The sequence below is a fragment of the Nycticebus coucang genome, chromosome 10, assembly GCF_027406575.1.
Source record: "Nycticebus coucang isolate mNycCou1 chromosome 10, mNycCou1.pri, whole genome shotgun sequence".
Classification (NCBI taxonomy): Eukaryota; Metazoa; Chordata; class Mammalia; order Primates; family Lorisidae; genus Nycticebus; species Nycticebus coucang.
Genome location: NC_069789.1, coordinates 116,506,041 through 116,533,355, shown reverse-complemented (window position 1 = coordinate 116,533,355; position 27,315 = coordinate 116,506,041). Strand labels below are relative to the sequence as shown.

General features: G+C 49.4%; 3 protein-coding genes across 3 annotated transcripts in view; 1 reads left to right on the top strand and 2 right to left on the bottom strand.

Annotated features, from left to right (window-relative positions):
- Positions 1 to 1,531, bottom strand: part of TMEM143 (transmembrane protein 143) — a 33,415-nt gene extending 31,884 nt beyond the window's left edge. Inside the window, exons 1-2 of the mRNA XM_053605325.1 lie at positions 1,370 to 1,531; positions 775 to 1,015 (exon numbers count right to left, since the gene is read on the bottom strand). Coding sequence (XP_053461300.1) covers positions 775 to 1,015; positions 1,370 to 1,392 — 264 coding nt within the window. The 5' untranslated portion in view covers positions 1,393 to 1,531. The remainder of the gene's footprint in view (positions 1 to 774; positions 1,016 to 1,369) is intronic.
- Positions 1,532 to 1,829: 298 nt separating this feature from the next.
- SYNGR4 (synaptogyrin 4) lies at positions 1,830 to 13,740 on the top strand. Its single transcript, XM_053606722.1, has 5 exons — positions 1,830 to 1,995; positions 2,713 to 2,902; positions 11,578 to 11,815; positions 13,086 to 13,225; positions 13,452 to 13,740. Exons 2-5 carry the CDS (start codon positions 2,810 to 2,812, stop codon positions 13,683 to 13,685), a joined length of 705 nt encoding a protein of 234 aa, XP_053462697.1. The 5' UTR covers positions 1,830 to 1,995; positions 2,713 to 2,809; the 3' UTR covers positions 13,686 to 13,740.
- An 803-nt stretch (positions 13,741 to 14,543) lies between these two features.
- On the bottom strand, positions 14,544 to 26,317 carry KDELR1 (KDEL endoplasmic reticulum protein retention receptor 1). The gene is made up of 5 exons (XM_053607394.1): positions 26,014 to 26,317; positions 25,237 to 25,337; positions 24,888 to 25,046; positions 18,074 to 18,326; positions 14,544 to 17,212 (listed from the first exon to the last, which is right to left on the bottom strand). The coding sequence occupies exons 1-5, from the start codon at positions 26,102 to 26,104 to the stop codon at positions 17,178 to 17,180; spliced, it is 639 nt and encodes a 212-aa protein (XP_053463369.1). The 5' UTR covers positions 26,105 to 26,317; the 3' UTR covers positions 14,544 to 17,177.
- Positions 26,318 to 27,315: the final 998 nt, after the last annotated feature.

The window sequence follows — 27,315 nt, the reverse complement described above, 5'->3', positions numbered from 1 at the left end:
TCAAGTTTATCCCCAATTTGTAAAGTATAAGTTGTAATCACATGGTGTGCCTGCATGATTTTCCTTTCCTTTGTTTCCCTTCTTCTGACTGTTACTGATTACTTGAGGCACCTTGCTTGAATAAACTCAAACTAAGCTTATACATTATTATGGCAACATGATTTATGATTTTTTATTAAATAAAGAGATCTATGGGAGAATGGCCCAGTGCTGCACTTGCTAGCTGCACTTGGGATGCTGCCGGCTTACTGTATGCCCCTCACAGGCTCCCATCAATTATTTCACCTGAGATAACTGAGTCTGAGTTTTTTTCTCGCCTCAACTGCCCTCAGTGCATCTCTTATTGGGTTGTTCTTGTGATTCAATAATACATGTAAAAAGTTTGTCATGGTCCCACAGAGAAAGGGCTCAAATAGCGTGATAATAAGTATGATTATAGTTTTGTGATTATGTGGATATAATTATTAGGTAGTAGAAATGGTACTGACGAGGATGACTATTATACCCATTTTACAGACGGAAAAAAACATACCCTCCAGAGTGCCTGTTCGAGCTCCCCAGTTTTGAATCAGGAATGGACGCTGCACCTGCACCTGGGATGCCTTGCCTCTGCTTTCCAACTCATCTCGCGCCCACTTGGGACTGTGAGGGGACCAGAAACTACAACTCCCAGGAGGCGCCAGAGCAGCCCTCTGCAGCATATAGGGCTCTTCCGCCGCGAAGCCTGCCGGGAATCGTAGTCCCCAGGCTCTCGGACCCAGGACAAGGCGGTACCTGTATCAGGAGGCGGAGCAGTTGCTCCTTGGAGAACGGAATGAAGCGCTCGCGGTACTGCTGGGCCCAGTCGCGGGGCTCCGTGGGGTTCCACATCTTGCGATACTCCCCCATCTTGGCCGCCAGCGACGACACGGCCCGGGGGGTCCCGAGGAGCGCGGGCAACAGGGGCCATACTCGGGCCCTGGCCCCCCAGGTCCCCGGGGTCACATGCAGCATGGCCCGACCCTTTCCCCAGAGCCTAAACCAGAGGGGGATGGGCAGGAGTCAAATGTCATCTGGAGGAAAAGCGCCTTCTCCACTTCCACGTCCCGCCTGGTAGGGGTCGTCCCTACCTCAGGTTGGGCACAGAGCCCATCCGCCCCACTCTTGCCGTCCCCTCCCATTCTGCTTAGTTGGCCTGGATCTCAGATTTGGGCCAAGGGTTTTAGGCTTCGGGCCGTTTTGCAGACCCAGAGACCCTGTAGTGGGACAATTGTTCAGGATCTAGATGACGAGGTGGATCTTAGGAAGAATAGGAAATGCACTGAAAAGCTACCTAGGGAGTAGCAGGGTCACCCTCCCCTGCCATGCAATCCCCCTCCCTCTCCCTCACCTTAGCCAACGCGTGACTGTCATTGAGTCTCCTGCGCATGTGCAGGAGGGCGTCCTGGACCCCCAAAGTTTGGCTTCAGCCAGCAGTACAACGCATGCGTAAAGAATGGGTCCTTGAGTGCAGTTTGTTTCACCCTTACCTCAATTGTGCATGCGCAGTCTGTGTGCCTTGCGCCACCACTGGCCTTGTTTGGGGGCGGCGCATGCGCCGAAGAAGTGTCTCCTTGGCCACTTCTTCAAAGGGAAGGGGCGGGGCAGGCGCGAGACTCCCTAGAGGAATGGGGCGGGGCAGGACTCGCGCGCAGCCCGCCAACGGCGAGCTGCCCAACGTCCGCTGAGGCCACGCCCTCATCCTTGTCTGCTCCCGAGTTGGCGGGGAAAGAAAGGGGGCGGGACTTGAGATCAGCCAATCAGCTGAGGAACGAAAAGGCGGGAAAAAGCGGAACCCAGAGAAGCCTGAGGGCGTCAGGGACCGGGAGAGGAGGGCGGGCGGAAGGAAAAGCGGGCCTCCAGGTGACGAAGACTGGCCCTCCACAGTAGGAGTGGCCCTTTGTCAGGGGAGCGTCACCCCCACGTCCCAGCACTCCCATTCCTCATCCTTAAAGGGGAGACTTCAATTTTAAGAAGGTAGCTGGGGGCACAGCCATCTCGTTCTGAGGGGACGGCTCAGTTTCCAGGCTCCCCACAGATCTGAGGTCCACACTCCCGAGTTGAGGAGATACACTTTTACGAAGATGGAGGTGTATGCTAAAGGGCGGCCCCCATTCCGGGAGATAGTCCGCCTCTACGAGGACAGCCTAAAATATGCCCTGAGGGGCCTGGGTACTGTCACCACCCAAACCTGAAAGGGATCCCTCAGGATCAGACCTCCCAGGGGTTCTGAGCTCGATTGTGGCACCCCCGGCTCCCCAGAAAACGCCACCTTCGGCCTCTCCCAGAGGGAACATGGGCCCTAAGCTGGGCCCTCCCGCCCCCATGTCAGGGGCCATGGCCCCGCTGCCCAGCCCTCTCCGCGTCCCTTGTCCCCGGCTCCCTACCCTGCATGTCCTCCAGCAGCCCCTGCAGACCGCATTCCCCACTTTTGGAGCCTAGAGCAGCCCCACCACTGTGTGCCCCACTCCTAGGACCCCCTCAGCCCACACCCCTTCCTAGGACACCCTCAAGGCCCAGCCCTTACCCCCAGGCCCTGGGGCAGCCCCCGCAGCCCGCACCCCACTTCGGGACTCCTCAGTGACCCCTAACCCCGCGCCTCTACTCGCGGGACCCTCCGCACCCTGATACTGCGCTCCCGGCTCCTGGGCCCCGCGCAGCCCCGACCCAGCCCCCCCTCTGTGCGTCCCGCAGCAGCCGAGCCCAGGGTGGCCTGGAGCCCCCACACGGCGGCGCCCAGCGCCCCGCGCCCCGCTGCCGCCTCTCAGGGCCCCGGGAGGACAGTGGCAGCATGCACGTCCCCGAGAGCCTCCAGGACCTGGCCGACAGCGAAGCCGTGCGGTTCGTGAGGAGGCCCAAGACCGCCGCGCGGATCTGCGCAGGGGTGAGGCCTCCGGAGGTCTGCCTGAGACACGGGGTGCGGGGGGAGGGTCGGCGGGACGGGAGGCAGCAAGAAGCGAATAGCGCCGGATTCTCAGAGGAAGAGTCGACCCCCACAGCAGATGCTGTACGCCCGGCTTTTTTTTTTTTTTCTTTTTGAGACAGAATCTCACTATCACCCTGGGTAGAGTGCCATGGCGTCATCACTCACAGCAACCTCAAATTTCGGGGCTCAAGTGATCCTCTTCTCTCAACCTCCCGAGTAGCTGGGACTACAGGCGCCCAACACGACGCCGGCTAGTTTTAGAGACTGGGGGCTCCCTCTTGCTCAGGCGAGTCTTGAACTCCTGAGCTCAAGGGATCTTCCTGCCTCGGGAAGCCCAGAGTGCTAGGATTACAAGCTTAAGCCACCGTGCCCGGCCTTTGAGCCCCATCTTTGAAAAGGACCTGAGGATCAGGGAAGTTTAGTAAGTTTTTTGCGTTTGTGCTGTCCATGCTGGGCACGGTGGCACCCGCCTATAATCCTAGTACTCTGAGAGGCCAAGGCTTGTGAATCGCCTCAGCTCAGGAGTTCAAGACCAGCCTGAGCAAGAGTGAAACCCTGTTGCTAAAAATAGCAGGGCGTTGCAAAGGGCATCTGTAGTCCCAGCTACTTGGGAGGCTGAGGCAGAAGAATCTCTTGAACCCAAGAGTTCCAGGTTGCTGTGAGCTCTGATGCCACAGCACTGTACTCAGGGTGACAGACTGAGGCTCTGTCTCAAAAAATAAATAAAACTGTGCTGTCCTAAGAGGTACCCACCACCATATGTGGCTACTTCAATTTGTACCAATTTGCACTAATTAAAATATTCTGTTCTGTAGACAGCAGCAACATTTTAGGTGCTCAAAAGCCGTATGTGGGGCTTGGCACCTGTAGCTCAGTGGCTAGGGCGCCAGCCACATACACCAGGGCTGGTGGGTTTGAACCCAGCCCGGGCCTGCCAAACAACAATGGCAACTACTACAAAACAATAGCAGGGCATTGTGGCGGGTGCCTGTAGTCCCAGCTACTTGAGAGACTGAGGCAACAGAATTGCTTAAGCCCAAGAGTTTGAGGTTGCCGTGAGCTGTGATGCTACGGCACTCTACCAAGGGAGACATAGTGAAACTCTGTCTCAAAAAAAAAAAAAAAGCCATATGTGGCTGGGTGGCTCTGAAATTGGATAGCACAGATATGGAATAATTTCATTATGCCAGAAAGTTCCATCAGACAGCATTGGCTAAAGTCACAAAGTAAGAAACAGAATCAGAATTCAAACGGGGGTCTCTTAGATGGCAGCGTCCATTCAGTTTCCACCTCTCAGGTGAGAGAGGAGGAGGAGAGAAATAGGGGTTGAGACCTCTAGGAAGAGAATGTGTAATGTGACATAGACATAAGCTACCAGGTGGTAAGTGGTCGTCACCTTGTGCCAGGCACTGTGCCAAGGGCTTTACAAGCATTCATTTAATTACCACACTGGCAAAGAATCTGGACACCTGGAGTCAAATCTTCATTCAGCCCAGACTTTGCTATGTGACCTTGAAGCAATCACTGTTCCTCTCTGGACCTCAATACATGAGGGCTTGGAGCTTGTGCCTGTGGACTTTAATCTGTGCTGCTTCCAGTGCTCTCAAAGGAATTGGAAACTGAGACCCAGGGAGATGATGAGACTCAATCAGCGTCATGGGAGTAAGTGAAGTTCCTGGGTTCCAGCTCAGGGTCTCCCCCCTGGATTCCTAATCCATAATGTCTCCTCCCTGCTCCTTGTACAGCCTGAGATTGGAGAGGGAGCAGACAGGCCTGGCCTACAATCCTCGATAGCCATGCACTGTCCACACAGGGTGGTATGCCCAGGCCAGCCCTATAGTCAGCAGCACCACCTTTCCTTCTCAAAGTGCCCAGTTTTGTTTAATAGTTTCATGGCCACCATATGTCTGTGTGACCTTGAGCAAGTTACTTCATTTCTCTTAACCTCTATACCAGTGATTTTCAGCCAGTATGTGGCAGCACACTGGTATGTCATGAGGGGATCTTAGATGTGCCATGAAAATTTTTAGAGATCATTAAATTATTTTCTTTTTTCTTTCTTTCCTGTTTTTATGTTTGTTTGTTTGTTTGTTGTTTTTGAGACAGAGTCTCACTCTGTCACCCTAGGTAGAGTGCCCTGGCATCATACCTCACATCAACCTCAAATTCTTGGGCTCAGGCTATCCTCCTGCCTCAGCTTACTGAGTAGATGGGACTACAGGTGCCTGTCATTATACCCAGCTGTTTTTTCTATTTTTAGTACAAATGGGGTCTCACTTTGCTCAGGCTGGTCTCCAACTCCAGAGCTCAGGTGATGCACTTGCCTCTGTTTCCCAGAGTGCTAGCATTACAGGTGTGAGCCACCACACCCAGCCGATTAAATTATTTTCAAAAGAAGTTCAGGGTCTAGGCTCAGTAGCTCATGCCTGTAACCCTAGCACTCTGGGATGCCAAAGCAGGTGGATCACCTGAGCTCAGGAGTTCTAGAACAACCTGGACAAGAGCAAGACCCCAACTCTTAAACAGCCGAGTGTTATGGTGGGTGCCTATAATCCCAGCTACTTGGGAGACTGAGGCAAGAGAATCACTTGAGCCCAAGAGTTTGAGGTTGCTGTGAGCTGTGACACCACGGCACCACAGCACTCTACCAAGCGTGACAAAATAAGACTCTGTGCTCAGAGAAAAAAAAAAAAGTTCAAAGCACTGTAAGTATATTCTTTTTTTACTCTTTGTTTTGATCAACATAATTTAAGTGTGCCACAGAAGGGTAACTATAGGTTCAAGTGTGCCATGAGATTAAAAAGATTGAAAAACACTGCTCTATAATCTCTTCTGTAAAACAAGGATCCTAAAACCCTACTCATCATAGGAAGGGTACTTGTGAAAATTAAACAAGTTAATGCTTATAAACTGATTAGCATGGGCCTGGAAAGTAGAGATCTTTCCTTAAACAGTGATTATTATTAGAACGAATCACTACTTGTGTGAGCAAGAAGATGGCTTTCAGGAGCCTAGGGTGATTGGGACTAGTGTCAATTGTCCTCCCCCAGGGAAGGAAGGAAATTTTGAATACCACATCCCAGCACTATTTCCCTTGCTGGTGTTAGCTACTCTACTCCTCACCACAAATCTATGACATAGGTGCTATTTTCCCCATTTAACACAAGGGAAAACTGAGGCTCACAGAGGTTAAATGACTTGCCCGAGGACATCACCCAGCTGGTGAGCAAGTCAAACTCAGATCCACCCATTCATCTCCAAAGCTTTGGAAGTTAGGGTGGATGTCAGGGGAGAAGGAGGCCCAGCTGGTGTGGACTGGGCAGGGAAGGGGGAGGAAGGGCTGACAACCGCAAACCGTGCCAGACGTTCTGTTCACGGACTTTGCCCGCGTCTCCATCCTCTCTCCCGCCCGCCCTTTCCTCCTTCCCCCCTGGCCTGGCTCCTCAGGAGGGAGTCTCCGGGCAGCTGGTGCTCTTGTCCTCACTGCCGCCTGCCAGCTGGTGCCTTAACTGATGAATCTTTGCTCCCTCCCTGGGGAAAGGCCAGAGAGGGCAATGAAGGAGATTGGACTCAGGCTTCAAAGGGATTAGGTCCCTCTGGCCCAGCTGAGTCCCCCTCCTTGGGTCTTCAGTGTCCTGGGCTCATGCCACAGCCCAAGATTTTAGGGGTCAGTGAATAGACAGCACTCCCACCTAGAAGTCAGAAGGACTAGATTTCAATCCCCCCCCCAACTCCACTGCTAACCTTGAGAGAACGCTTCCCCTCTCGGGGTGAATCACAAAAACTACTGTTTTTCTGCGGATCTCCTGGTGCCCAGGACCCAACCCCATATTCACCCTCCTTGTAGCATAGAGACAGACTGGGAAACTGAGGCTCAAAGAGGCATGTGATTTGCCCAAGGCCACACAGCTGGCAGAGTCAGACAAGTCTGGCTCTTTCCACTCCACCATAATGGCTTCGATTTATCACCTGTAAAACAGAAATGAATTAATAACCTCTACCACGTGGGGCTGATGTGAGCTTCCAGGGAGGCAGGGCAGGTAAAATGAATATGAGCTCAAAAATGATCGATGTGTTTTCCCATCCAACACCTGGTCCTGCCTTAAACCAGCAGGGCAAGGTGCTCCTCTACAGACTCAGTTCTTCAACTCCTAAACAAGGGGATCATCTTACAGCCTCCCTCCCAGTGTTGCTGTGAGAATCAAATAAGAGGATGGATGTGAATACCCTTGGTTAATGCTAAAGTGCTAGGCAAACAGAGGGACTCAGGTTGTTGCTGCTGCTATTGTTTAGATAAGGCAATTAAAGCAATTAGAGGGGAGAAGGAAGGAAGCAGAGGAGTTTAGGGGTAGTCTATTGCCTCCTCCATCCTCACTCCAAAAGGCAGGGCAAGAACAAAGAAGAAGAAGCCAAAGTCATTCATTCTTTCATCACACATTTGCCCAGGTCCTGTGGATGGGTTCTATGTGGAGCCTATCAGGAGGAGATCAATTCTATTGATGGTGAAATTTTCTTTTTTTTTTTTTTTTTTTTTTTGTAGAGACAGAGTCTCACTGTACCGCCCTCGGGTAGAGTGCCGTGGCGTCACACAGCTCACAGCAACCTCTAACTCTTGGGCTTACGCGATTCTCTTGCCTCAGCCTCCCGAGCAGCTGGGACTACAGGCGCCCGCCACAACGCCCGGCTATTTTTCTGTTGCAGTTTGGCCGGGGCTGGGTTTGAACCCGCCACCCTCGGCATATGGGGCCGGCGCCCTGCTCACTGAGCCACAGGCACCGCCCTGATGGTGAAATTTTCAACAGTCCCTTTCCCTCGGCCTGTCCCTCCACCAGCTCCCATCACCATCACTGCCATATCCAATCAATCACCAAATCTTATTTTACATCCTGAATGTTACTGTATTCCACAGGGCTCCGGCCTAAGCATTTCTCACCTGGGCCTCCCTATCAGCCTCCTCTCAAGTCTGTTGGCCTCTTCTCTTGCCCACCTCCAGTATGTCAGCCACATGACCTCCAGAGGACTTCTCTCACCCCCAGATCTGACGTTGACCATCTGCTTCCCAGAATTCTTCCATGCATTCCAGGCCCCTAGGCTTGGTGTTCAAGGCCTCTCAGGGTCTGGCTTCCACTCATTTGTCCAGCCTCATCTCACACTAATCCTTCACATGAGATTTATTTAGAAAAGCCCTGCTCTGCAGTATCTGGTCTTTGCACATACCCCTCCCTGCGTGGAGTGCCCTTTCCCCTTTTGTCTGCCTAAAAGCTCCTTGTTCTTCAAGGTTCAGCCAATTCAGAACCCACCTTATTATTACCTCTTAAAACCAGCTGTATAACTTCAGATGCTACTCAAACCTTCACTCTCTCCCTTACCCCAAACCCAATCTCCTCCCTGGCCCCCCAGCCTCTGGGCTCACCCCCTTCAACTCATATCCATACAGAGGGTCTTCCCTAGGGGTCCTCAAACTACGGCCCGTGGGCCACATGAGGCAGTGTGATTGTATTTGTTCCCGTTTTGGTTTTTTACTTCAAAATAAGATATGTGCAGTGTGCATAGGAATTTGTTCATAGTTTTTTTTTTTAAACTATAGTCTGGCCATCCAACGGTCTGAAGGACAGTGAACTGGCCCCCTGTTTAAAAAGTTTGAGGACCTCTGTAACACCTTCACCTAGAGCTGACCCTTCTCAACCCCCTGCTCACAGCCCTCCATGGCTCCCTATTGCCCTCCAGACAACGTTCCTATTCCTTAGCCTTTCTCACCTGTCAATATTTCTTTTTTTTCTTTTTGAGACAGTCTCACTTTGTCGCCCACGGTAAAGTGCTATGGTGTCATAGCTCATAGCAACTTCCAACTCCTGGGCTTAAGTGATTCTCTTGCCTCAGCCTCCCAAGTAGCTGGGACTACAGGTGCCCGCCACAACACCTGGCTATTTTTTTGGTTACAGTTTGGCCAGGGCTGGGTTTGAACCTGCCACCCTCCATATATGGGACCGGCGCCGCCCTCACCTGTCAACATTTCTTACAAGCATTGCCTCCTCCAGAAAAGCTTCCTGAGCCAACTCTCGCTCCTTGTCCCACATATGCACCAGCTCCTGAGTCTGGCATAGACCTTGCCATGCTGCATTTGGACTGTCTGGGACAAGTAATTGGGGCTCCAGTGTTTCACTGAACTGCATTGATAGGAACCTCTGCCTTCCAGGTGTTTGGTCCAGCATGAGGTAGTAAGAGATCAAGAGCAGACCCAGGGGCTAGGCTGCTTTTGTTCAAATCCAAGCTCCACCACTGACCAGCCATTTTTGAGCCAATTCACAGTCCTCTCTGTGCCTAACTTTCATTCTCTAAAACTCAGGCCTGTGGCTGAGGCTGCAGCAGGTGGATTGCTTGAGCTCAGGAGTCAGACCAGCCTGAGCAGAAGCAAAACCCTGTCTCTACAAAAAACAGAAAACATGGGCCAGCACCGTGGCTCATGCCTGTAATCCTAGCACTATGGGAGGCCAAGGCAGGTGGATTGCCCTGAGCTCACAGGTTCGAGACCAGCCTGAGCAGCAGCGAGACCCCGTCTATAAAAATAGCCAGGCGTTGTGGTGGGCACCTGTAGTCCCAGTTAATCAGGAGGCTGAGGCAAGAGAATCACTTGTATCCAAGAGTTGGAGGTTGCTGTGAGCTATGAAGCCCATAGCACTCTACCAAGGGTGACAAAGTAAGATGCTGTCTCAAAAAAAAAAAACAAATGTTCAGCACCCATAGCACAATGGTTACAGTGCCATCCACATACAGGATGGCGAGTTGAAACCTGGCCTGGGCCAGCTAAACAACAATGACAACTGCAACAAAAAAATAGCCAGGCATTGAGATGGGTGCCTATAGTCCCAGCTTACTTTGGAGGCTGAAGCAAGAGAATCATTTAAACCCAAGAGTTTGAGGTTGCTGTGATCTGCGACACCACAGCACTCTACTGAGGGCAACATAATGAGACTCTGTCTCAAAAAAAAAGAAAACACTAGCCTGGTGTTGTGGTAGGCACCTGTAGTCCTAGGTACTGGGGAGGCTGAGGCAGGAGGATTACTTGGACCCAGGAGTCAGGAGGGTGCTGTGAGGTAGACTGATTCCATACTCTAGCCTAGGGTAACAGAGGGAGACTCTGTATCAAAAAAATTAATTAAATAAAATTTGGGGTTGTTAGTAGTGCCCAGATGGTCATAAGGATGATATAGGCTGGTATTTGTAGAGTACTTCAGTGGTGTTTAATAAACAGTTGTACAAGACAAGCATAGACACAGACTGTGTGCACTATGCACAGATGAGAGGGTTACTATATCGGTATTGTATTTGCATGCTGGGAGGCCGAGGTGGGTGGATTGCCCTGAGCTCACAGGCTCGAGACCAGCTTGAGCCAGAGCGAGACCCCGTCTCTAAAAATAGCCGGATGATTTAATGGAAAAAAAAAAAAAGATTTAATAAAAAAATAAATAAATAAATAAAAATAGCCAGGGTGTTGTGGTGAGCACCTGTAGTCCCAGCTACTTGGGAGGCTGAAGCAAGAGAATCACTTGCGCCCAGGAGTGGGAGGAGGTTGCTGTGAGCTGTGACATCATGGCACTCTACTGAGGGAGACAAAGTGAGACTGTCTCAAAAAAAAATAAAAGTTCTGAAGTGCCCCCCAACAAAAAGGCAAAATGTTAATGTTAGTTCTGGGTAGTTGCATTGGGTGTGTGTTATATTTCTCTCTATTCTTTTCTATATATTTGGACTATTTCACAAATTCATCTTAAAAAATGAATAGGAATTGGCAAGGGGGAGGAGAAAGACGTCTCAGGCAGAGGGAAAGGATAGGAGGCAGAGGAAATGCTCATGACAACAAACATTTATTCAGTCTTCCTCTGTCCTAGACACCATGCCAATCATTTTTCATCAGTACAGGTTTGGTGGCAGAAGGGGAGTGTAGAGTAAGGAGAAGGGAAACTATGTAGTGCCTCCAAGGCCACACTATAGGAATGGACTCACTCTTCAGCACTGTGGAGCTCTGGAGGCTATGGGCAAGGGGACAGGGTTTTGAAAGAGTCCCCTGGGCCATGTAGGGGATGGACTGGAGGCAGGGAGGCTGGAGTAAGGGTTCAGTGGGGAGAGGATGAAGCCTGAGCCAGTGTAGGATAATATTTAGAAATAAACACATCATACATCAAGCACACAAAGTGAACTCAGTGTGAGTTTAAAATGACTTGCTGTTCTTACAGAGGCTTAAGGGACCTGGGCCCCCCTGAGACACTCACAGAGTTAGCTTGCCTGGAGTTAAAATTCCACAAGCCAATTCTCTGAAGTTGTACACCCCATTAAGCCTGAGGACAAAGGGCATGCCGCCCTTCCTCAGAGATACGGGCCAGAGGGTTGACGTATGTTAAAAACATACTGTCAGAGGTCTATTGGTGCTCTGCCCTGAGGAGAGACACAGTCGTTACTTCATGCTGAGTAAACTGCAAAGGGGATGAGAGGTAGAAGGCTGAAGGCTCTGAGGATGAGACAGGAAGGAAGGGAACCAGGATAGCCCAGTGCCCAAGTGTGCAGCTGGACCATCAGCACCAGGGAGGAGGAATGGCATTGGGGACACACTGACCTCCACTCTGGCCCTGGATCCACAGGTCTTCTCCCTCATCATCTTCTCCTCCCTGCTGACTGATGGCTACCAGAACAAGACAGAGTCTCCACAGCTCCACTGCATCCTCAACAGCAACAACGTGGCCTGCAGCTTTGCAGTGGGTGCCGGCTTCCTGGCCTTCCTCAGCTGCCTAGTCTTCCTGGTCCTGGATGCCCACGAGAGCCGCATAGCCAGTTCCCGGTTCAAGACAGCCTTTCAGCTCTTGGACTTCATCCTGGCAGGTGAGCCCCCACAACCTCCTGTCTAGAGCTGCCCCTTCACTTCCTCACATCACTCCCAGCTCCCTAGGGCCTCCAGGACACAGCCCTTCGCCACCTGGCTGGCCTTGTCTCTTACCATCCTTCCAAGAGGAGGCGTCTGGCTACACGTGGCTCACAACTTCTCACGGCTTGTCCATACCTGCTGTTTCCTCCTGGGGAAATATCAGTCATCCTTTAGACCCAGTGTAAGAGTCACCTCTTCTGACCTCCAGGCTAATTCTAGAAGCCTTTCTGCCTGGCTCTTTCCTTGGATTCACCTCCCTTATTCACAGAACATTTATTGAAAAGCCACCCAGCGGCAGGAAGTGGGGTTCAGAGGATGGAGCCAGACAGACCCAGGTTGGAAATCTCAACCCCAGCACCTCCCCACTCTGTGGGCTTGTGCAAGTCTCTTCCTTTCTTTGAGCTTCAGTAAAAGCTAGATAAAAACCTTTACCTCGCAGGTGTTTTCTGAGGATGAAATGAGATAAAAGAGGCCTGTAGTTGACATGCACACTACCCACATGCCAGGCACAAAGTCTGGCTTCCATATGCCTCTTCTCATATAGTCCTCAGAACCACCCTATGAGGTAAGTCCTGTTTATATTCCCATTTTATAGAGGAGGAAACTGAGGCTTGAGGAGGTGCTATAGTTGAGCATACAGCTGCTGAATGGCAGGTCAAGCACTTCAAAGCAAAATCTTGTCTCCTGACTACTGCTGAACATTCTTGATAGAGCCTGGCACACAGTTCAGTGCTAAATAAATGCACATTCCTTTTCCTCAGGCCCTGGCCTCCTTCCTCTTAGTCTGGTTGATCTCATTCTTCCTCTCCTCTTCTTCCCCACCTAAGTGGTCCCAGCCTCTCAGGACCAAGGCAAGTCATTGAGTCCAGCACTGTCCAGGAGAACTTTCTGTGAGGGTAGAAACGTTCTGTCATAAGCTCTCTACTACAGGAGCCACCAGCCACCTTTGGCTACTGGGCATTTGAAATGTGGCCAGTGTGACCAGGAAGCTGAATTTTTTAAAATTCTATTTTAATGAATTGAATTTCAACAGCTACATGTGGCCAAAGGCTCCCATGCAGATAGCACAGCTCTACTGTAGTGGTTGACTTTAGGGAGGGCTCGGAGGAGCTGGGGTATAACTCCTAGGAGGTCACACAGCAAGACTCCCAGCCTCATCCTTTCCACACCTCAGCAGCCCTGAGCAAGCTTTCTCCTAACCCCTCTTCTCTCCTTACCACACCACAGTCCTCTGGGCAGTCATCTGGTTCATTGGTTTCTGCTTCCTGGCCAACCAGTGGCAGCATTCTCCGCCCAAACAGTTCCTCCTGGGAAGCAGCAGTGCCAAGGCAGCCATCGCCTTCACTTTCTTCTCCATTCTTATCTGGGTGAGGAGTCCCCTCCTGCACACACCCCCAGGGGGTTCTCTACAGGGTGGGGGATGAAAGGGCTAACACATTACTGCTCTCACTTAGCTCCCCTGGGAGTCAGGGTTGGGGGGGCCTCTCCTGGTCCCTTCCAGGTGTCCTTTCCTCTGAACAGCCAGAGCCTAGCATGAGGGAACGGGCCTGGGCCGGGTGACCCAACCTTCAGCATGTCCTTTTCTGCCCACAGATATTCCAGGCCTACCTGGCATTCCAGGACCTCCAAAATGATGCTCCAGTCCCCTACAAGCGCTCCCTGGATGAGGGCGGTGTGGTGCTGACCACCCTCTCCCTGCCCTCCACCACCAGCCCTGTCAACACACCCACCACTGGCCCAAACAGCCTGAGTTATGCCAGCTCTACCCTGTCTCCCTATATGACCACTCCAAAGGCCCCCCGCCTTGCTATGATGCCTGGCAACTAAACATCCTTATCCATATCAGTAAAGAGATGATTCTCCCTCCAGAAGTATTTCTGAAAAACAACTCTCTGTCCTTCTCGTGTCTGTTCCTCTCTGGTCTCTTGAGTGACCAGGGCTGGGGAGAAACTCTACAAGCTCATATGTGGGGTCTCTGTGGTAGATCACATTTTCCTATCACCCCTAGAACCTTTCATCCAGTACCACCTTGATAGTAGCAGATTAAAGGTGCTGAGAGACCAAACTTTTTTCAGGCCTGTTATATAGTAAGTTCTGTCTAGTCCTTACCTCCTGAGCCCCCACACAAGTCATGGGATGGAGGCAAGGTACCCCATCGTCAAACTGAAAATGGAAGTTCCGAGAAAGAGAATGCTTCCACATGTGAAGGAAGTGCCAAGAAGGATCAACAAGGGACCCCGTCCTGCCATTGAAGCCAAAGCCCAAGCCTTTTCACTCCCAACAGTGACAAAACTAAACTGTGTGATGAGGAATCAATGGAGGCACAAGGGGATGCTGAGTCCATAAACAAGATTCAGGGGAGATCCTAGCCTTCAAATATTTTTAAGACCGCCTTAATATTTCTAAATCCTAGGAAGGATTTTTATTCTAGGAGACAGAAGTGATAATTGGGGACTCATGCACAGGCTGCAGATATTCCTGCCTGTAGGCCACCAGGAGTGAACAAGGAAGGTAACCCCGGTGGCCATGTCAAGGAGAGCAACCTCCACTCAGCATCTACTATCTAGCAGTGGGGCCTGGGCTTTCTAGAGCAGCATTGTCCAGCCAGAATCTGATGTGAACCCCTAAGGGAATTTAAAATAGTCTAGTAACCACAGTAAGAAAAGTAAAATGAAACAAGCAAAATTAATTTTAATATTTTATTTAACCTAATATATCCAAAATAGTATCATTTCAATGTGTAATCAATATAAAAATTATTAGTGAGGTACTTTACATTCTTTCGTACGAAGTTTTTGAAACCCATCGTGTATTTCACACTGACGGCACACCTTAACTTGGGCTCACCACATTCCAATGTTCACATGTAACTAATGGCTACCATGTTGGATAGTGCAGCCCCAGAGCCTTCAGTTTTTCTAGAACAATTTGGACACCCATGGGGGGTGCAGTGGGGCATAGCTTTTTATGTGAAATTAGTGAGCAAGAAATACAAAATTATTTAAACACAGTGGAGGTCAAACAAAACACACCTGCACAGGGGCCACAGAGGCCTGCAGAGCATTCATTCACAGACTGGACAAAAGGATATGGGTTGTGAGCAATCAAATTTGGGTTCCACTGGTCCTTTTGTTGAGCTTCCTATGTGGCAGGCCCTGTGCTCAGTTCTGAAAATACAGAAATAAACACGTAGTCTCAAGGGCATCTAGAAAAAAATGGCAGCAATATAGCGGGATAGAAAGCCTTATATGGGAGATGGAAGGATTCTGGGCTCTGGTCCTCTATCAGTGGCTGGATAACCTTGGGGATGTCATTTAATTTTTGTAGACCCAAGCTGTATTGGCTATAAAACTAGAGAATCAGACCAGATTTAGATGAATGGTTTTCAGACTGTTCAAAGAAGTTCCTCAGCCTGAGCAGGCAGAGATACCACCCCCACCTCATAGTCAAGCCCTATAGCCCTGCTCCTATGTTTTCCATATTAAGCTTTTGGACAAAATTCTTTTTTTTTTTTTTTTTTTTCTGGACAAAATTCTTAAGAGGATCTCCCTTATCTTAAAAGAAAGAAATTAAAAATGGCTGAAAAAACACACAGCAATGGTTAAACATGCAAGCTCTGGCGTCAGGAAACCCAGGTGCAAACCCCACCTTTGCCACATACCCCTCTAAGCCTCAATTTCCTCACCCACAAAGTGCACCTTTTTCAAGACTACTGTAAGGGTCGAAGGAGCTCATCTGTGTAAGGTACAGCACCTGGCATATATTAAGCGTGCAGGAAACACCAGCTCCCTGACTCCTGAAGCTTTCAGAGCCATCCTATAAGATACCTGGAGGCAGTAAAGCAGAGGTTAGGAAGGTCTTAGAGAACACCCAGGAAGTCTGACTAAGTCAAGGGTGAAAAATCCAAAAGCTTACAAGAGCCAGGCAAGTTAACATAGGTGAAACAAATAGACCAGTTATGAAGCCAATCTGGAGAAAGACCTGGAAAATATTTCACTTTCCTTTTAAGTCCACAAACAAAAATAACCACACACCATCATCCCAATAATAAATTGAAACAACCCTGCAGCCAAGTCCTAGGGACTATGGTGAAAAGCCTACATCCAATTCACTCATATGCAGCCATCTGTTGCCATCCAGAAATGAGGACCCAGCGTTGTCAGACTGATGGATTTTTTTTATCAAGAGAAGCCAGAAATCTAGACTTTAATGTGAAAATTAGTTTTTAAAGGCCAGTGACCCATTCCTCTTTTTTTTTTTTTTTAACAGAGTGGCAACAAAATGCCAAATGAGGGTGGGATGGGGGTTGCCAATGTGTGGCCTCTTGACATCCATGCTCTTGAAGGTCCTCTGCAACCCTGAGGCCTCAGAGAACCATAAGGCAAGTTCTGTGCCAAGGTAAGAAGAATCTTCGACATTTTTCTCCAAAATCTCTTCCCCAGCAGAGCTGTGAGGAACTGGCACAGCCAAGAGTCTTGAAAAACCCAGTTTCTCATCTTCCTGCTGCTTCCAGGCCTGGTTGCCTGTGGCTGGTCAACAAGTAGAAGCAGGAAGAGGGGCCAATCAGGACCCCACATATTCCAGAGAGGGAGGGCAAAGAGCAGCAAAAGAAAGGTAACATTTTTCTCTGTTTATTTCAAGAGAACCAAGAATCAACCATCAATTCTGTACAAAAACGTGGCATGAGAGTTGCAGTGGCTCTCAGGCCAGCCCCCCCTTCCCATGCCCAAGCCACCCTAATTTGCCAAAAAACTAAGACCAAAAAAACTCAAACTCTGGAGAAAAAAAATTGTTACGAAAAAATTAAGAGAGACCTTCCTGAGCCTCCCTTACTCCCAATCCCCAACCTAGAAATGTGCTAGGCCTGTGCTCATGGCCATAACAGAAGGTGGGGCAGGTGGGTGTCAGCAGATTTAGTGTTTGGCAACCAGTGGAGCTGGGGGTGGGGTGTGGAAGGGAGCTGAGGAGATTGGGGAAGGAAACAGATCTCCCACCCCACCCTAGCCCATAGGACACTCAAAAAACAGTTTATAAAAATTAGGGCCAGAGAATGGAAAAGAAAGGAGTCATCATAATCAAAAACTAAATAGTGGAAATATTTTTTTTCTCTACAAGGCAAAAAACTACAAACGCCCTAGGTCCTGAGCTCCCCAAGATTTGAGTCCTCCACTGACCCCCTGAAACAGAACAGGAGGCAGGATGGGGAGCAGAAAGAGGTTGGTTCTTTAAAAAGTCACCCTGGATGGGAAAGCTCTTCGTTGTGGGTCGCCTTCCTCTGCCTCCTGCGGCTGCCAAGAAGAGGGATGGCGAGGACTAGGGCTATGCTGGCAAACTCAACTTCTTCCCCTTCAGGACTGTGAAGAGAGAAAAGAGTGGTCATTACCATCAGGGTTCCAGAAGAAGGGGGCAGCCTCGCCAGCCCAGAACAGGTCCTATACCCTAGGCCAGGCAAACTTAGGCGAGGAGGGACAGCCCCCAGGACTCTGGGTCAAAAACTGGGGAATTGGCCTGAATCACTGACGGGGTGGGGTCTCACCCTAGGGGCTAAACAATGGAGGCCAAGAGCAGTTCCATTTCTCCAAGGGCCAACTGCTCCTCTTCCACCCTTGAAGAACTCTCTGCCTTTGCCTTTACTGCTCCTGTCATTTACATGACTAACTCCTGGGTTTTCAGGTCTCTTCCTAAAAATCACCTCCTCAAAGGGACCTCCTCTGACCCCCATGTGAAGCACTCCCCTCCCCATCCAGTTACTCACAGACAAACACATCCCTGGTTTATTTCTTTCACAGCCCTTCTTACTAATGGCAATTCTCTTTCTTTACCTGTTCATTCACCATCTCCCCCACTAGAACAGGACCTCATTCACCTTTTCTCCTACTGCTGTATATCGAAGCCTAGCACCTGGCCAGGCACACAAAAAGTGCTCATAAAATTTGTTTAATAAGTAAATGAATGAATGACTTATAATGGGCATGAGTTCCTGCCCCATCTGGCTTTCATTCAAAGTAACATGGGAGCTGAGGACAAAAACTCTTTGATCCTTAAGGAGGTAAAGGGTAAAGGTCTATGTTCCTAGAGGAGAGGTGGGCATGGGGCCCCAGAAGCCCTCCCTCTCTTGAGTGACACAGAGATGAGGAGATGAACTCCAGACCCCAGGGATGCAGGAGCTGCGCAAAGAGCAGGCTCCCTTCAAGCCAGCCCTGAATCCTGGCTACCTTTGGTGATGTAGAGGTAGAAGAAATCACAGTAGAGGACTGTCTGGACCAGGCCTGCCACAATGGCGATGAGGTCAAAGAAGCCCTCGAAGTGGTAGCGCCAGATCCAGTTGAAGAGATACAGTGTCCGGTAGACGCCCAGCGCAAACAAGTAGTGGCTGGTGATGGTCTCCGCCTCACCGGTCTTGCTCACCATGAACAGCTGTGGCAAGATGGCCACCGACTCTAGGTAGATGGAGAAGGTCCAGAGGATCTGCAGAGAGGCCGGGGAGTGAGGGGAGAGGACAGTGAGGTGGGAGAATACAGAGTGAGAGAAAAGGCAGAGGATGGCATCACAGTTTTAGGTACAGTGAAGTCAGAGAAAGAAGAAATGCAATTCAGGTATTTACCACATGCCAGACACCAGTCCCCAGTGTTACTGATGTTTCTTATTAAATCTTCCTGAGGCCCCATAAGTAAGAGATGATTATTAGCAACCCCATTACACAGATGAGAAAACTGAGGCCAGGAAGAGTAAAATACTCACCCAGACCATCTAACTCAGGGGTCCTCAAACTACGGCCCGCGGGCCACATGAGGCGGTGTGATTGTGTTTGTTCTCATTTTGTTGTTTTACTTCAAGATAAGATATGTGCAGTGTGCATAGGAATTTGTTCATAGTTGTTTTTTTTTTAAACTATAGTCTGGCCCTCCAACAGTCTGAGGGACAGTGAACTGGTCCCCTGTTTAAAAAGTTTGAGGACCCCTGATCTAGCTAGTAAGCAGCAGAGTAGGGATTTGAACTAAAGGTTTGTAATCAGTGCTCATGAAAACTCTTCAGTTACCCCTCTCTATAAAGCAGACCCAGTTGGAATCTTGGCTTAGAGACTCCATTCTGTGAGACCTTGGGGACAAGATAACCAGATTCTCCAGGCCTCTACTTCTTTATCACTACAATGGGGATGATGTTCCTACTTTTATAGGGACATCATTTAATGTGTAATCTTTAGAGACATAAACCAGACTATGTCACCCCTGGCTTAAAATCCTCCAGCGACTTCTTATTGCAAGTAGAATAAAGCACAAACTCCTGACCATGCTCCCCCACCCCCAATCCAATCTCATCTCCTACTCTTTCCCCTTACTCTCTAGGCTGCAGTCACACAGGTCCTCCAAAACACCATGCTGCTTCCTGCCTCAGGGCCTTTGCACTTCTTGTTCCCAAACAGGAAAAGCTCTTCCCCTAGTCTCACACATCTGCCTCCTCTACATCCTCCCAGCCTTAGTACATCAGTCACCTTCCCTGACCATCCTTTCACCAGGATAGTCACATCACCTCATCTTATCTCCTTCCTGGCCATTCTCACCAGAATATGAGCTCCACTGGCTGGGCACGGTGGCTCATGCCTGCAATCCCATCACTTGGGAGGCTAAGGCAGGTGGATTGCCTGAGCTCACGAGTTCAAGACCAGCTTGAGCCAGAGCGAGAACCCCGTCTCTAAAAAATAGCTAGGTGTTGTGGTGGGCTCCTGTAGTCCCAGCTACTTGGGAGCCTGAGGCAAGAGGATCATTTGAACCTAAGAATGTGATACCTGCCTTTTCACCCCATGGCCCCAGCACCTAGCACAGTTCCTTAAGTGAGGTCACAGTTCCTTGAGTGAGACAGCAGTGACAACCATCACTGGTGAGCAGGACAGGGCATCACAGGAAGAGGAAGAAGAGACTGCAGACACCTGCTAGCCCCTTTTCAATCTCCAGCTTCCTGTAAGTCCCACCTGGGGTGATTCATTATCTGCAAGACACACTAAACCTCCCTTCAGGAAACAAAAACAAATGGCAGGTCTGGCTCCTCAGTTGTTTCAGTTTTGAAGGAGGAAAAGTGGGGAACAACTGGACCACAACGCCAGATTGTACCCGTGTAGCTGGGATTGGGAGTGAGGAGGGGGTTTCTCATCCCACAGACGGCCTGAGATACAAAGAATTTATTTTAGACCACAAAAAAAAAAAAGTGGGGAATATCGTAACAATTCATGCTTATACAGCATTTACTCCATCCAAGGGTACTAACTAGTGTAAGCCTTAACCTAGAAAGTAAGCCTTATTGTTATCCCCACTATATAGATGAGGAAACTGAGGCCAAAGGGATAAGTAACTTATCCAGATTCCCACCCAGGCAGCTGGACTCCAGGACTCACTCCCATAATCACACAGACTCCTCTAGGGAGGCTCTTAGCAAGCCAGGTTAGTTGGGGCTCTCAAGAAATGCTGGAGCCAGGCATGGTGGCTCACGCCTGTAATCCTAGCATTCTGGGAGGCCAAGGCAGGTGGATTGCTTGAGCTCATGAGCTCAAGACCATCCTGAAGAAGAGCAAGACCCCGTCTCTAAAAATAGCCAGGTGTTGTGGTCAGAGCCTGTGGTCCCTGGTACTCAGGAAACTGAGGTAAAAGGATCACTTGAGCCCAGGAGTTTGAGATTGCTGTGAACTATGACACCACAACACTCTACTCAGGACAAAGTGAGACTCTTTCTGAAAAAAATAAAAATGAAAGAAATATTGACTCAGCGCCTATAGCTCAGCAGCTAGGGCACCACCCACATACACCGGAGTTGGAGGGTTCAAATCCAGCCTCGCTCTGCCAAACAACAATAACAACTACAACCAAAAAATAGCTGGACATTGTGGCGGGCACCTATAGCCCAGTTACCTGGGAGGCTGAGGCAAGAGAATCACTTAAACCCAAGAGTTTGAGGTTGCTGTAAGCCGTGATGTCACAGCACTCTACCCAGGGCGACATAGTGAGACTCTACCTCAAAAATAAGAAGGAAAGAGGGGTGGCACCTGTGGCTCAAAGGAGTAGGGTGCCGGCCCCATATGCCGGAGGTGGTGGGTTCAAACCCAGCCCCGGCCAGAAACTAAAAAAAAAATACGAAGGAAAGAAAGATTCCTGGCTATGCGCCTGTAGCCCAGCAGCTAGGGCACCGGCCACATACACCAGAGGTGGCGGGTTCAAACCCAGGCCTGCCAAACAACGACAACTGCAACAACAACAACAAAAAAAACAGCCAGGCATTGTGGCAGGCACCAGCTACTTGGTAGGCTGAGGCAAGAGAATCTCTTAAACCCAAGAACTTGAGGTTGCTGTGAGCTGTGACGCCACAGCACTCTACCAAGGGCAACATAATGAGACTCTGTTTCAAAAATAAAAGAAAGAAAGAAAAGAAAAGAAAAACAGGTGGGAATGCAAACTAATATGTTCCTTTTGGAAAGATGTTTGCAGAACACTTAGAGATCTAAAAATAGACCTGCCATTTAATCCTACAATTCCTCTACTAGGTATATATGCAGAAGACCAAAAATCACATCGTAACAAAGATATATGTACCAGAATGTTTATGCAGCCCAATTCATAATTGCTAAGTCATGGAAGAAGCCCAAGTACCCATCGACCCATGAATGGATCAATAAATTGTGGTATATGTACACCATGGAATATTATGCAGCCTTAAAGAAAGATGGAGACTTTACCTCTTACATGTTTACATGGATAGAGCTGGAACATATTCTTCTTAGCAAAGTATCTCAAAAATGGAAGAAAAAGTATCCAATGTACTCAGTCTTACTATGAAAGCTATAATCCAATTATAGCCCAAGAAGAAGGGGAAAGGGGAGAGGGAGGGAAGGGGAGGAGGGAAGGATGGGTAGAGGGAAAGTAATTGGTGGGACCACACCTACGGTGCATCTTACATGGGTACATGTGAAATTTGCTAGGTGTAGAATATAAATGTCTTAACACAGTAACTAAGAAAATGCCATGAAGGCTATGTTAACCAGTTTGATGAAAACATTTCAAATTGTATATAAAACTAGCACATTGTACCCCATGATTGCATTAATGTACACAGCTATGATTTAATAAAAAATAAAATAAAATAAAACAAAAAAGAAAAAAGAAAAACACACTCTAAAAAAAAAAAGAAAGAAAGAAATATTCCCATTAAATTGATGCTCACCCAACTCTTATCCCTGGGATTACCCTAGGGGAATTAAATTATAGCACAGGAAAAGAGGAAAGATCAGTTGTGTTTTACATTATCTAGTTCATGATATCTACATTTTTATCTTATTTTATATATGTATTTTATTTATTTATTTGAGACAGAGTCTCACTTGGTTAACCTTGGTAGAGTGCTGTGGTGTCATAGCTTCCAGCAACCTTAAATTCTTAGGTTCAAGTCATCCTCTTGCCTCAGGCTCCAAGTAGCTGGGACTACAGGAGACCACAACACGCAGCTATTTTTTAGAGATGGGGGTCTCGCTCTGGCTCAAGCTGGTCTCGAACTCGTGAGACCAGCCTCAGCCTTCCAAGTGATGGGATTGCAGGCATGAGCCACCATGCCCAGCCAATGTCTATGTTTTTAAAGAAGACTTATTTTCCTTCTATGGTTAAAAAAATAATTTTTTTCCTTGTTAGTATAGTGGTGAGTAAAAAAAAAAAAAAGAAAAGGATAAATAGACAAATAATTATTTAGCATGCACCAGCTAATAGCATGGGCTTTGGAATCAGACAGAACTAAGTTCAAATCCATAAACGCTCCTTTCTGAGCTTCACTTCAGTCCTCCAAGAAACAGGAATGAGGATGCCTATTTCCCAGGGTGGCCAAGAGATCAGACAGGATGATGACACATTTAGAATGCCCCACTCAGGGCTAAGTAGGTAGTCAGTGCCCATACTTTGCACAAGTGACCACCCCCTCTCTGAATGAGGGAACCACAAAGGCTAGAGTCAAGAGCTCTGGGTTCTGGTCCAGCCCCACTGCCTCCTCTAGCTTTAGTCAATCTCCCCATTTGCAAAATGAGTCCAGCCATCCCTAATAAGCAGGACAGTTATGAGAAGATCAAGGGCTTGGATAAATTCTCCAAGTAAGGTGGCAACAATGATATGTTTGCAAAGTCCAGGGCCTGGAGCCAAGCCCAGGGTTCTCGCCACTGCATGATACAGTCTTCTTTTGGGGACTCATGGGCCAAAGTCACCCTCTATCAGATTTGCCTGGCCTTCACAGTTCTTTCAGAAATATATTTTGAATCTGTGGCAAAAATTTTTAAATGAGATTATCTTGCCTGAAAACTCTTGAATTATAGCTTCTGTTGAAAACACTGGTATGTCTGGTCACCCAAAGATAGCTTTCTATCAGGTAGGAGGAGGCCTAATGAGGAAAGGTTATGCTGAATTTATGATTCCTCCCAGGCTCCAGGAGAAATGATATCACAAATTTAGTACTGGCCCTCCCAAAATTCCTCCCAGGAGTTTGTACAGATACCACCAAAACACCATGGAATAAAAATCATGACAGCTAACATTTACAAGTAAAAGTATCAGGCATGGTACTAAACACTTCACTGAACATTGACATTGCACTTCCTGCCTTGTTAGAGTTTGGATACTTGTCTCCTGCAAATCTTCTGTTTAAATTTCATTGCCAGTACAGTGTACCCCTTGATTGCACTAAGGTACATAGCTATGGTTTAACAATAAAAAATAAATAAATAAAATAAATTTCATTGCCAGTGTTGGGAGGTGGGGCAGAGTGGGAGGTGTTTGGGTCACGGGGGCAAATCCTTTATGAATGGCTTGGTGCTCTCCCCATTGTAAAAGAACTGATTATTTAAAGGAGTCTGGTCCCTCTCTTGTTCCCTCTCTCACCATGTGACATACCTGCTCCCTCTTTGCCTCAGGAGTGGAGGCTTCCTGAGGTCCCCACCAGGAACAGATACCAGCACCATGCTTCTTGTGCAGACTGCGTAACTGTGAGCCAAATGAACCTCTTCTTTTTTTTTTTTTTTTTTGTAGAGACAGAGTCTCACTGTACCACCCTCGGGTAGAGTGCCGTGGCGTCACACGGCTCACAGCAACCTCTTAACTCTTGGGCTTACGCGATTCTCTTGCCTCAGCCTCCCGAGCAGCTGGGACTACGGGCGCCCGCCACAACGCCCGGCTATTTTTTGGTTGCAGTTTGGCCGGGGCTGAGTTTGAACCCGCCACCCTCGGCATATGGGGCTGGCGCCCTACTCACTGAGCCACAGGCGCCGCCCGAACCTCTTCTTTATAACTTACCCAGCCTTGACATGAAGCAGACTAACAAGGACCTCGTGCCAGACAGGTGCTTTACAGATATCAGCCACTCATTAGAACCCAATGAGGTAGGAACTGACTATCCCCTTTTTATTGACAAGGAAACTCAAACACAAAATAACATGATTTGCCCGAAGTCCCATAGCTTCCAAGTGGTAGAGGCAGGCTGAGAATCCCTGTGCTCTGATTCTAGAGTCTATAAGTGTTTCAACACCAAATGATTCTGTAAAATGTCAGTAAATCCTCATAATGTCCTGATCACAATCTTAGAAATGGTGAAAGTGAGGCACAGAGATCATGTGCCCAGGATCATGCTAATAGAAAGTAGCAGATCTGGGATTCAAATCCAAGCAGCCTAGCTGTTTCCAATTCCTGAGCCCTTCAGTCTGATACTTACTAAGCAAATGACCTTGGACTAATCATTTAGACCCCTAAGCCTCAGTTTCCTCATCTGTAAAATAGGGTTGTTGTGAAAAGTAGTGAATTCATGTATGTGAAACACTCAGAGCAGCATCTGGCACATAGTGAATATGTTGCCATTATGTTAATACCATTTGACCCCAGAACCCATACACTAAACTTATAAGTCCTAAAATAAGACAGTCTGAGCACAACCTGCAGAAGGAAGTTTCCAAGGTCTACTGTCATAGCTGTTCTGCCATACCCCATCCAACCAACACAGCAGTCCCACCAAGGGGCCTACCTCTAGAGGGGTGAAGTCATGGTTGACCAAGAACGCCAGGATGGCTGTGGGAATGACGAGGAACTCTACCCTGAACGTGTCATGGTTCCCATCGTAAGTGGCTTTGAACTTGCTATAAATCATCCAGACTGTGGTGAAGGAGCAGACTATGTAGACCACCTGAGTAGGGGGAAGGGGGAATGTTGAAGGGGCACCCACAATAGGCTCAGATCCAGTAGTCTGAAAGCCCAGCCCCCTCCTCCTCCAGGTCCAGGCCCCCAACCCCTCTCCCCTCAGACTTGGAAGTCTGAATCCTATGCCTGGCTTCCGTACCCTCAGGCAGCCTAGAGGGATGGAATGGAGCCCTTACCTTCATGCATGTGTTGTAGAGTGAGATGTAGTTGGTGAAGAGGTCCAGATATCTGGCAGTGAACACCACAGCAAACAAGACCTGACTCTTCCCTGAAATCCCTGTGGCCCAGAGAGAGAAAAGAGAAGAAAGAAGAGAGAGAGAAGGCTCGGGTGGGTTGCACAGGCTATAAACTGAAGCACAGTGCCTGAGACCAGCCTGGAGGTGGCTCTGGAGTGCAGCTGTCCCTAGAGGCCTCCCCAACCCGCCCTCCAGAGCAGAGCACTTTCCCACAGCCCACAGCCAGGGGGCAGCCCAAAGCCCCCGAAGCTACTCCAGCCCGAGGCTCTGTCCCACGCTAGGCCTCACAGCCACCTCTGTCCCCCTGAGAGTCCACCACCAGTCTAGACCCAAGGTTGGACCTAGGGAGGACCCCACCTGATCTCAGCCCCTGGGATCCCGTCACCTCCCTCCCGCTCCCTTTCTGGCCGCCACGGTCCACGTCACCAACTCCCGGCCACCACCCCGCCTGCCATGGCTCCCTGTTCTTAGTCCCTGAAAGAACCCTCGGGCTGCCCAGATTGGGAGGCTGAATTGGGGCCTGGAGCCACCTCCACTAAATTGTATGCACCCCTTCAGTCAGGGGAAGACAGCTGACCCCCTGGCGACGCAGAGCCTGGTAGAAAGATCCCCCAGCAAGCACTGGGGGGACTAGTGTCCCCAAACCCTTTCCGAAGTCCTGGGACGTCCTCCGCTCCCGCAGTCTCTCCCCTTCTCCCACCCAGGTGGGTCTCTCACCAGCACACGAACGAGACTTCCAGATTTTGAGCAGTAGCAAGATGATGGCCAGGAGGTGGGAGAGGTCTCCCAGGAATCGGAAGAGATTCATGGCTGGGGGCCTCTGGCAGGGCTGAGCGGGAGCGAGGCAGGCTGGCGGGGTTCTGCGCCCGGAGGCCGCTGTTCTGGCCCGGCGGTGGGCTCAGGGGGCGAGAAAGGGACCTCGGGTGGGCTCCGCTCCGGGGAGGGGGAACCTCGGAGGAGGAGCCGAGGCCAGACCTGGCGGCCGCGCAGGAGCAGGGAAGAGGGAGGAGGGCGGTAGAAGGAGGAGTCCGGTTGGGGAGGCTCCGCCCCTGAGGGCGGAGTCATGGGTCTCTGGCGCCCCCTGTTGCCCACAGCATGCCTTGCAGAGGCAGCCCTGAACGCACCCTCAAGCCTGCCTCTTGAGAGAACTCGCAGGTCATTGGGTTCTGAAAGTCCCAAATCCAGCACCTGCCTCCCCAGGCAGTCTGTGTCTCTCTAAGAGACCCAGCCCAGGCGCTCAGACTCTGCCCTTAACAGGGCTTCGGGAAGCTGGCCTCTGAGCTTTAAAAATCCTGGCCAGGTCAGCCACTGTGGCTCACACCTGTAATCACAGCACTCTGAAAGGCCATGGCAGGAGGTTCACTTGAGGCCAGGAGTTGGAGACCAGCCTGAGCAGGAGTGAGACTACATCACTACAAGAAATAGAAAAATTAGCTGGGCTTTCATGGCACATGCTTGTAGTTCCAGGTACTCGGGAGGCTGAGGTAGGAGAATCCCTTAAGCCCAGGAGTTTGAGGTCTCAGGGATCTATGACAACGCCACTGCATTCTAGCCTGTATGACAGAGTGAGACCCTATCTCAAAAAAGATAAAAACAAAACTAAAAATCCTTGACAGGACCCAGAACCTAGGCTGCCAGCTTCTGCCCCTCTCAGGGGCTTTTGGCTCCAATCCACCCAAAAGACAAGAAAGCAGCCCCCAGTATCTCTTCCCAGGGGTCTAGGCCCCAGCCTCCTCCCCTCCCCAAACCCCCTTCCTTGGAACGTATATTACCACCCTAACCACCTCATGTACCAAGCATCCTAGCCTCAGGAATCTAGATCTACAATCCCTTCCTTTTTCTAAGACCAACAAATTCAAGCCCTAACTTTTCTTTTTTTTTTTTTTTTTTTCAGCTATGTGAGCTCTTGCCTCTGCTCTCCCAGACCTCAGGAATGAAGGAGGTAGGAATCCTACCTAGTAGGCTAGAGGCAAAAATCTTGAACCCAGACTACCCCAGAAGCCCACAGCCCTGGCTTCA